At 31.4% G+C, this 12,420-nt stretch overlaps 1 protein-coding gene across 1 annotated transcript; it reads right to left on the bottom strand.

The window, feature by feature from the left end:
- Nucleotides 1-11,124: 11,124 nt before the first annotated feature.
- Nucleotides 11,125-11,668, bottom strand: LOC119613495 (defense protein l(2)34Fc-like; the record flags this gene model as incomplete). Its single annotated transcript, XM_037969521.1, has 2 exons — nucleotides 11,125-11,437; nucleotides 11,498-11,668. Coding segments are annotated over 2 exons (339 nt in total), but the record flags the coding sequence as incomplete, so codon positions are not given.
- Nucleotides 11,669-12,420: the final 752 nt, after the last annotated feature.

The raw sequence follows: 12,420 nt of genomic DNA, 5'->3' as shown, positions 1-12,420 counted from the left end.
AAATGAACATAAAGTAGTCGTAGAAATGATTATAGTGAAAAATTACAACCATAAATCAGAATTTACCACTCAAATATTGCTGCATTTAAGGAAACATATTTTGGGGTATATATAACTTTAGAGCGAAGGTAGGTAGGTAGGATAGTTTGAAAAGCTTTGGTGGAAATATTTTGAGACTAGATATTTAAGGAAATAACAATTAGTGTTATTTAGTTATCATATTTTTAATGATATAGTTGGTATGTGGCCTTTAAGTGGCTTAGTCCCTAAATGTTCTAACTCAACTTTTTATGAAAATGCTTTTTCTTCCACATTTAATATTTTTTTATGAATTTGTATAATTTTTAATATCAATTTAAGTCTCTTAAAAGATCATTAATTATTAAAACTTAATTGTGTATTTATAATCCAAGTTTTATACATTTATTTCCGTTCTTTTTTTTTCAATTCTTAAATTTTAATTTATTTTTAATTGTTTCGCACATTTATAGATGATTTGTACTTTTTGAAATTAAATGGTACATTTTGTTTAAAAACAAAAAATATAACAATTTTCATGACTTGACAAATACTAAAGAAGTTTACTACTGGAACAATAACGACAAAATGACTAAACAAAAGTGCTAAACTGTATACTGTGGGCATTAAACAGTGATTTCTTAAAAATATGCTTTGCAACAGATCATGACCTAAACAATATCACGTTTAAAGAAGAAATTTGAACGATATGTTTATAGCATAAAACTTAATAATAAATTTATTTGCTTCCACTTTCTCACTTTTAACCCACTGTCCATGACAATCATTTTCATTTTGAAAATATGTATTTTAAATAGGAATTTTGCCAAAAGAATAAATAATTAATTCTTTTGTAAGATGTGTACACAAGTGCGTTCATAATAATGTTGTAATTAAAAACTTGAAATACTTAATGGGTGGTCTAATGGGCTAATTATGTCTATAGTACAGGAAGTTAGAATAATTAATGTTATTACGGAACCAACACGTGGCTTAAGAAGGCGCTTTAAACGAAGTAAAGAAGAAGAGTCAATAGACAAAATAATAGACTAAACTATAGACTAAACTATAGACTAGACTATAGACTGGACTATAGACTAGACTATAGACTGGACTATAGATTAGACTAGACTATAGACTAGACTATAGACTAGACTATAGACTAGACTATAGACTAGACTATAGACTAGACTATAGACTAGACTATAGACTAGACTATAGACTAGACTATAGACTAGACTATAGACTTGACTATAGACTAGACTATAGACTAGACTATAGACTAGACTATAGACTAGACTATAGATAGACTATAGACTAGACTATAGACTAGGACATAGACTAGACTATAGACTAGACTATAGACTAGACTATAGACTAGACTATAGACTAGACTATAGACTAGACTATAGACTAGACTATAGACTAGACTATAGACTAGACTATAGGACTAGACTATAGACTAGACTATAGACTAGACTATAGACTAGACTATAGACTAGACTATAGACTAGACTATAGACTAGACTATAGACTAGACTATAGACTCGACTATAGACTATAGACTAGACTATAGACTAGACTATAGACTAGACTATAGACTAGACTATAGACTAGACTATAGACTAGACTATAGACTAGTCTATAGTCTAGTCTATAGACTAGACTATAGACTAGACTATAGACTAGACTATAGACTAGACTATAGACTAGACTATAGACTAGACTATAGACTAGACTATAGACTAGACTATAGACTAGACTATAGACTAGACTATAGACTAGACTATAGACTAGACTATAGACTAGACTATAGACTAGACTATAGACTAGACTATAGACTAGACTATAGACTAGACTATAGACTAGACTATAGACTAGACTATAGACTAGACTATAGACTAGACTATAGACTAGACTATAGACTAGACTATAGACTAGACTATAGACTAGACTATAGACTAGACTATAGACTAGACTATAGACTAGACTAAAGACTAGACTATAGACTAGACTATAGACTAGACTATAGACTAGACTATAGACTAGACTATAGACTAGACTATAGAAGACTATAGACTAGACTATAGACTAGACTATAGACTAGACTATAGACTAGACTAGACTAGACTAGACTATAGACTAGACTATAGACTAGACTATAGACTAGGACTAATAGACTAGGACTATAGACTAGACTATAGACTAGACTGACGACTAGACCATAGACTAGACTAGGACTAGACTATAGACTAGACTAGACTAGACTAGAATAGACTAGAATGACTAGACTGTAGACTGTAGACTAGACTAGACTAGACTATAGACTAGACTAGACTATAGACTCGACTATAGACTAGATATAGATAGGCTAGGACTGGACTAGACTAGACTAGACTAGACTAGACTAGACTAGACTATAGACTAGGACTAGACTAGCTAGACTAGACTATGACTAGACTAGACTAGACTAGACTAGACTAGACTAGACTAGACTAGACTAGACTAGACTAGACTAGACTAGACTAGGACTAGACTCGACTAGACTCGACTAGACTAGACTATAGACAATAGACTAAAGACTGTAGACTATGACTAGACTATAGACTAGAGTGTAGACTAGACTAAGACTAGACTAATAGACTAGACTATAGGACTAGACTATAGACTAGACTATAGACTAGACTATAGACTAACTATAGACTAGACTATAGACTAGACTTAGACTAGACTATAGACTAGACTATAGACTAGCTATAGACTGACTATAGACTAGACTATAGACTAGACTATAGACTAGACAATATACAAGACTATAGACGAGACTATAGACTAGGAACTATAGACTAGACTATAGACTAGACTAGACTATAGACTAGACAATAGACTAAACTATAGCTAGACTATAGACTACAACTATAGACTAGACCATAGACTAGACTATAGACTAGACTATAGACTAGACTATAGACTAGACTATAGACTAGACTATAGACTAGACTATAGACTAGACTATAGACTAGACTAATAGACTAGACTATAGTACTAGACTATAGACTAGACTATAGACTAGACTATAGACTAGACTATAGACTAGACTATAGACTAGACTATAGGACTATGACTATAGACTAGACTATAGACTAGACTATAGACTAGACTATAGACTAGACTATAGACTAGACTATAGACTAGACTATAGACTAGACTATAGACTAGACTATAGACTAGACTATAGACTAGACTATAGACTAGACTATAGACTAGACTATAGACTAGACTATAGACTAGACTATAGACTAGACTATAGACTAGACTATAGACTAGACTATAGACTAGACTATAGACTAGACTATAGACTAGACTATAGACTAGACTATAGACTAGACTATAGACTAGACTATAGACTAGACTATAGACTAGACTATAGACTAGACTATAGACTAGACTATAGACTAGACTATAGACTAGACTATAGACTAGACTATAGACTAGACTATAGACTAGACTATAGACTAGACTATAGACTAGACTATAGACTAGACTATAGACTAGACTATAGACTAGACTATAGACTAGACTATAGACTAGACTATAGACTAGACTATAGACTAGACTATAGACTAGACTATAGACTAGACTATAGACTAGACTATAGACTAGACTATAGACTAGACTATAGACTAGACTATAGACTAGACTATAGACTAGACTATAGACTAGACTATAGACTAGACTATAGACTAGACTATAGACTAGACTATAGACTAGACTATAGACTAGACTATAGACTAGACTATAGACTAGACTATAGACTAGACTATAGACTAGACTATAGACTAGACTATAGACTAGACTATAGACTAGACTATAGACTAGACTATAGACTAGACTATATAGACTATAGACTAGACTAGACTATAGACTAGACTATAGACTAGACTATAGACTAGACTATAGACTTGACTATAGACTAGACTATAGACTAGACTATAGACTAGACTATAGACTAGACTATAGACTAGACTATAGACTAGACTATAGACTAGACTATAGACTAGACTATAGACTAGACTATAGACTAGACTGTAGACTAGACCATAGACTAGACTATAGACTAGACTAGACTATAGACTAGACTAGACTAGACTGTAGACTGTAGACTATAGACTAGACTATAGACTAGACTATAGACTAGACTATAGACTAGACTAGACTAGACTAGACTATAGACTAGACTATAGACTAGACTATAGACTAGACTATAGACTAGACTATAGACTAGACTATAGACTAGACTATAGACTAGACTATAGACTAGACTATAGACTAGACTATAGACTAGACTATAGACTAGACTATAGACTAGACTATAGACTAGACTATAGACTAGACTATAGACTAGACTATAGACTAGACTATAGACTAGACTATAGACTAGACTATAGACTAGACTATAGACTAGACTATAGACTAGACTATAGACTAGACTATAGACTAGACTATAGACTAGACTATAGACTAGACTATAGACTAGACTATAGACTAGACTATAGACTAGACTATAGACTAGACTATAGACTAGACTATAGACTAGACTATAGACTAGACTATAGACTAGACTATAGACTAGACTATAGACTAGACTATAGACTAGACTATAGACTAGACTATAGACTAGACTATAGACTAGACTATAGACTAGACTATAGACTAGACTATAGACTAGACTATAGACTAGACTATAGACTAGACTATAGACTAGACTATAGACTAGACTATAGACTAGACTATAGACTAGACTATAGACTAGACTATAGACTAGACTATAGACTAGACTATAGACTAGACTATAGACTAGACTATAGACCAGACTATAGACTAGACTATAGACTAGACTATAGACTATTCTATAGACTAGACTAGACTATAGACTAGACCATAGACTAGACTATAGACTAGACTAGACTAGACTATAGACTAGACTATAGACTAGACTATAGACTAGACTATATACTAGACTATAGACTAGACTATAGACTAGACTATAGACTAGACTATAGACTAGACTATAGACTGGACTATAGATTAGACGATAGACTAGACTATAGACTAGACTATAGACTAGACTATAGACTAGACTATAGACTAGACTATAGACTAGACTATAGACTAGACTATAGACTAGACTATAGACTAGACTATAGACTAGACTATAGACTAGACTATAGACTAGACTATAGACTAGACTATAGACTAGACTATAGACTAGACTAGACTATAGACTAGACTAGACTAGACTATAGACTAGACTATAGACTAGACTATGGACTAGACTATAGACTAGACTATAGACTAGACAATATACAAGACTATAGACTAGACTATAGACTAGACTATAGACTAGACAATAGACTAAACTATAGACTAGACTATAGACTAGACTATAGACTAGACCATAGACTAGACTATAGACTAGACCATAGACTAGACTATAGACTAGACTATAGACTAGACTATAGACTAGACTATAGACTAGACTATAGACTAGACTATAGACTAGACTATAGACTAGACTATAGACTAGACTATAGACTAGGGTATAGACTAGACTATAGACTAGACTATAGACTAGACTATAGACTAGACTATAGACTAGACTATAGACTAGACAATAGACTAGACTATAGACTAGGGTATAGACTAGACTATAGACTAGAGTATAGACTAGACTATAGCCTAGACTATAGACTAGACTATAGACTAGACTATAGACTAGAGTATAGACTAGACTATAGACTAGACTATAGACTAGACTAGACTAGACTAGACTAGACTATAGACTAGACTATAGACTAGACTATAGACTAGACTATAGACTAGACTATAGACTAGACTATAGACTAGACTATAGACTAGACTATAGACTAGACTATAGACTAGACTATAGACTAGACTATAGACTAGACTATAGACTAGACTATAGACTAGACTATAGACTAGACTATAGACTAGACTATAGACTAGACTATAGACTAGACTATAGACTAGACTATAGACTAGACTAGACTATAGACTAGACTATAGACTAGACTATAGACTAGACTATAGACTAGACTATAGACTAGACTATAGACTAGACTATAGACTAGACTATAGACTAGACTATAGACTAGACTATAGACTAGACTATAGACTAGACTATAGGCTAGACTATAGACTAGACTATAGACTAGACTATAGACTAGACTATAGACTAGACTATAGACTAGACTATAGACTAGACTATAGACTAGACTATAGACTAGACTATAGACTAGACTATAGACTAGACTATAGACTAGACTATAGACTAGACTATAGACTAGACTATAGACTAGACTATAGACTAGACTATAGACTAGACTATAGACTAAACAATAGACTAAACTATATACTTGCCTATAGATAGACTACTCTATTTGTGTTAGATTTCATTTAAGAATTTTGTCCTTTAAAAAAAAACCCTTTAGAACAACATGTTAAACATATTGATTTATTTACTGTAAATCCTTTCATTTTCACAAAATTAGTATCATTTACTTCCTTCATGGTTGCTCCATGCAAGAGAGATGCATCAATAGCTAGCAATATTTATTTATATTTATAGGAATGTTATTTATTCCATTACCATGTAGTGGAACCTCCCTTTCAATAAGTAGAAAGAAGTTGGAGGGAACATTTTGAATGTTTTTGTTATTTATATTTTTTATAAAAACGAAATTTATAACAGAAAAACAATAGTTTGTATGTCCCGCTGTGAAAGTAATTTCATTGGCAATTTAGAGAAGCAAAACAAGAGCTTCTTGTTTTGTTTTGTATATTTCAGTTGTAAGGATTTCCAATATTACTAGTTGTAGCTGTTGTTCTCTTTTTGTTGCTATAAATGAATGCATTTATTGTTTACAATGACATGCATGTTTGTGCAACATGTTAAAGTAAATAATAGTTGCAACATTCCTTAACAGTATGATGTTTGTTGTAAAACGTTGTATATGTATGTTGTAACATCACAAAATCGTGAGTTGTACGTGTGTCATGCTGAATTTGTTTTAGGTTTTTTTTTGATTAGTTTTTTTTAAACTCTTCGTGTTTAATTTGTCAGCTAAAAGAAAAGTGTGTCTATAAGACAGTGGATTTAGACAGCGTGAAATGGAATTTATATAGTTTTTCTATTAGTGGCTTTTAAAATGGAGTTCTGTTCTTGAAATCTTGTGAAAATCAGTGGGAGATCATGAGCTAAACTAAGTTTGCTTTGAAAAGGAAATTTGTTATGCTATTAATTTGATTTTGGTTTTAACTTGGCAGGAATTTTAGCTTTTTAATAGTTTAGTCATGTGAAACAAAGTTTTGTCTTAAGGGCAATTTATTTTTAATTGCAACAAGGAGTTTTTTTGCTGGTAATTTTAATAAAACGGGTTCATAACAGAATTCAAGAAGAATCGAGTAAAGAGTTTAACTATCTATAGTTCTATAGACCAAATAATTGTTCCATTAGGTCTAACGACTAAACTATAGTCAAGACATTAAAACATACCTAACTATATACTAAATATAGTCAAGACTATAGACTAAACTATAATCAAGACTGTAGTCACAACTATAGACCAAACTACAGACAAGACTATAGCCTAAACTATAGTCAAGAACAAAGACCAAGCTATAGACAAGATAATAGACCAAACTATAGACAAGACTATAGACCAAACTATAGTCAAGACTATAAACTAATACTATAGACCAAACTATAGTCAAGACTTTAGACTAAACTATGGTCAAGACTGTAGTCACAACTATAGACCAAACTACAGACAAGTCTATAGCCTAAACTATAGTCAAGAACATAGACCAAGCTATAGACAAGATAATAGACCAAACTATAGTCAAGACTATAGACTAAACTGTAGTTAAGATTATAGACTAAACTATAGTCAAGACTATAGACTAACTACAAGTCAAGACCTTAAACCAATACTATAGACCCAAACTATAGTCAAGACTATAGACCAAACTATACTCAAGACTATAGACCAAACTATAGTCAAGACTATAGACTAAACTATAGTCAAGATTGTAGACTAAACTATAGTATTGTCTATAGACTATAAGCAAAACTATAGTCAAGACTATAGTCAAGACTATAACAAAACTATAGGCATGACTATAGACAAAACTACAGCCAAGGCTTTAGACAAAATTATAGTCAAGACTAAAGTCTAAACTATAGATTAAACTACAGTCAATACTATAGATTGAACTATAGACATAACCATAAATTAAACTATAGTAAAGACTATAGACCAAAGACTATAGTCTAAACTATAGGCATAACTATAGACCAAATTATAGACAAGACTATAGATTAAACTATTGTCAAAACTATAGTAAAGACTGTAGACTAAACTATAGGCTAAACTATAGTCAAGACTATAGACTAAACTATAGTTAAGACTATAGACCAAGCTAAAGTCAAGACTATAGACCAAACTATAGTTAATACCATAGACTAACTAAAGCCAAGACTATAGACTAAACTATAGTCAAGACTATAGACTAAACTACAGTCGAGACTATAGACTATAGTCAATACTATGGACTAAGCTATATCCAAGACTAGAGGACTTATCTGTAGTCAAGTCTGTAGACCAAACTATAGTCAAGGCTATAGAATAAGTTAGAGTCAATACCATAGACTAAACAATAGTCAAGACTAAAGACTAAACTATATTCAAGACTATAGACCAAACGATTGTCAAGACCTTAGACTAAACTGTAGTCAAGACTATAGAATAAACTATAGTCAAGACTATAGACTAAACTATAGTCAGACTATAGAACAAACTATAGTCAAGACTATAGACCAACCTATAGTCAAGACTATAGACCAACCTATAGTCAAGACAATAAACTAAACTATAATCAAGACTATAGACTAAACTAAACTAGACTAAACTATAGTCAATACTATAGACTAAACTATAGTCAAGACTATAGACCAAACTATAATAGTCAAGACTAAAGACCAAACTATAGTCAAGACTGTAAACTAAACTATATTAAAGACTACGGACCAAACTATAGTCAATACTATAAACTAAACTATAACCAAGACTATAAGCTTAACTATAGTCAAGACTATAGACCAAACTATAGTCAATACCATAGACTAAACTAAAGTAAAGACTATAGACTAAACTATAGTCAAGACTATAGACTAACTATAGTCAAGACTATAGACTAAACTATAGTCAAGACTATAGACTAAACTATAGTCAAGACTATAGACTAAACTATAGTCAAGACTATAGACTAATCTATAGCCAAGACTACAGACCAATAGACTAAAATATAGGCAAGACTATATATTTAACTATAGTCAAAACGGTAGAATAAACTATAGACTAAACTATAGTCTAGACTATAGACCAAACTATAGTCAATACAATAGACTAAACTAAAGTCAAGACTATAGACTAAACTATAGTCAGAATATAGACTAATCTATAGTCAAGACTACAGACTATGGACCAAACTATAGTCAATTCTATAAACTAAAGTAGAACCAAGACTATAAGCTTAACTATAGTCAAGACTATAGACTAAACTATATTTAAGACTATAGACCAAACTATAGTCAAGACTATAAACTAAACTATAGTCAAGACTATAGACCAAACTATGGACTAAACTATAGTCAAGACTGTTGACTAAACTATAGTCAGACTATTGACTAAACTATAGTCCAGACTATAGACTAAACTATAGTCAAGACTATAGACTAAACTATAGTCAAGACTATAGACTAAACTATAGTCAAGACTATAGACTAAACTATAGTCAAGACTATAGACTAAACTATAGTCAAGACTATAGACCAAACTATAGTCAAGACTATAGACCAAACTATAGTCAAGACTATAGACTAAACTATAGTCAAGACTATAGATTAAACTATAGTCAGACTATAGACTAAACTATATTTAAGACTATAGACCAAACTATAGTCAAGACTATAAATTAAACTATAGTCAAGACTATAGACTAAACTATGGACTAAACTATAGTCAGGACTGTTGACTAAACTATAGTCAAGACTATAGACTAAACTATAGTCAAGACTATAGACCAAACTATAGTCAAGACTATAGACAAAACTATAGTCAAGACTATAGGCCAAACTATAGTCAAGAGTATAAGCTAAACTATAGTGAAGACTATAGACTAAACTGTAGTCAAGCCTATAGACTAAACTTTGCTCAATGCTGCAGATAAAATGTTTAAAAGGCTTAGGTCCTATGACGACATAATTGTTCCCTGCAGTTCACTGTTAGCTATACAATTTGAAAGTTTATTGGCTCCACGGTTTGTATGTATTTGCTGTTGTATTTATAAGAAATTTATTGTCACTGCAGTGTAAAGTAAAAGAATTACATCGATTTTGTTGGTTTGTTGTACACATTAGTTTTATACCGTTTTTATATGTCCTATTAAGGATTAACCCTTTTTTGTGTTAGTGTCGCAAGAAAAAACAAAACAACAGCACAAAGGAAACGGAAATTATCTTAACACTTGCTAAGACGCTAATACGTTGTTATTGCACGCGCCTTTTTAGAAATTTACTGCTCCGCTCTACTACTCTTCTATTAAAATATTGGTGACATTTCATTTGGGGGATATTTTTCATGAAAGCTTAAAATTGTATATGATTTTCTTGTTTTAAATTGTCATATTTCATAAGAAAATGCTAATTTGTTGAACCCTTTTTTCTTAACACACTTCTTATAGAAGTTTCATATTTTTAGAAAATTAATGAATTCATATTTCATTGAAATTACTTGAGGGAATCGAGAACCAGTCTTTCTTTTCGTTTTGAAGTTAAGTTTAATTAAAAGTATTTTGATATTGTACTCAATTAAATAAATTTGTTGACATTTAAATTTAGATGTGTTAATTAAACAATATTTCAAGAAATAAAATTAAATTTACACATACAGTTAATGAAACTTGACTAAAACAAACTAGTTACGTGGGTAGCGAAAAGCGAATAATTCTTGCTTTTTGCCTGGTTCCTTTTTTCGACTGAAGTAAGAAAACCTGGAACTTTGAAATCATTTCAAAGTAGGTATAATTTAAACACAGTACAGTGAATAACAAAAAAAAACATAAATTTAAAAAAAAGCCATTCATTCCAAAGTAGTGTTATTTCTAAAACCTATTCTACAGTAACCTTTTTGGTTACCTTGCGTACCCAAAATGTATGACGATCCTTAAAAACAGTGGCGACAAACTTGACGGTACCCTTGTAATCGATAGGAGATAACCATTCAAATTGAACACCATTAATAGGTTTCCTGTGCAATTTAACATTAATCAAAGTGTCCTAAATGAAAAAATTAATTATTATAAAAAGAACATCAACAAATTATTGTTATCAACTCACTTCATTAGCGTAACATTCTAAAGCTCTTGATTTTTTACTTTCAACAACTTTAAATCTACCAATAGGTTTTTTTCGAGCATTTCGAGCTTGTATAATAAAACCTAAAAATGTATCTCCACTCAAGCTGAGGGTTATTTTTTCACCCGATTTGATGGAGTTTTTTCCATAAAACTTATAGGGCGTTTTAGTGTTTTAAGGTTTTTCATTATATCCAGGACTTAGATCTTCACAAGCCTCTCGCGATGCTCTTCTCGAATAAGCCAAGTCGGGAAGAACTAAACAGAAAGTAAGAATAATTAAACGTAACATGTTGAGAGAAATAATTTAACTAAAGATCTATTTACTTTATAGCATTTCAATTATTCAAACCTTTTAAAAATTTATTTGTTGTCAGCTCTTGTTTCTAAGAATAGTTTCAGACTCAATTATAGTAATTGGTTGCGGTTTTTTTTCTTATAGCATTTATACATACATACATGCATATACATATATTTACATATACACAAGAGTGTCTCGAGAAACAGGCTTTTTAAGAATCTCATTTAAGACATGGTTTTATTGTTTGTGACACTTCATTTGATATAACTTTTACGATTTTTGTGTTATATATTGGAACAGTAATAGCGTAGATATTCCAATTACTTGTTGTTAAAATAAAAAAAAATAAAAAAATTCGTAAAAATAGGTGCCACCAATTAACGTGGTCCTATTGCGCAAAATTTTTCCACAATACATTTCTAAAACTTAAAGTAAAAGCCTTGAGGCAAAGGCGGTCACTATTTGCTGCAACTTCTTTAAAATAAAGGTTTAACATATGAAATACATATCTACTTTTTCAAGACATTCAGATAATCTGGCCAAATCCAGTGTTTCAATTACTCTTAGTCGTCTATATCAGAATTTCTCCATCACAGCTGAGATTT

This window comes from Lucilia sericata, unplaced genomic scaffold, assembly GCF_015586225.1.
Source record: "Lucilia sericata isolate MDLA Ls3-8-SP2 unplaced genomic scaffold, ASM1558622v1 Contig002157F_arrow, whole genome shotgun sequence".
Classification (NCBI taxonomy): domain Eukaryota; kingdom Metazoa; phylum Arthropoda; class Insecta; order Diptera; family Calliphoridae; genus Lucilia; species Lucilia sericata.
The sequence above is the reverse complement of the archived record's forward strand: the minus strand, read 5'-3'. Positions and strand labels throughout refer to the sequence as shown.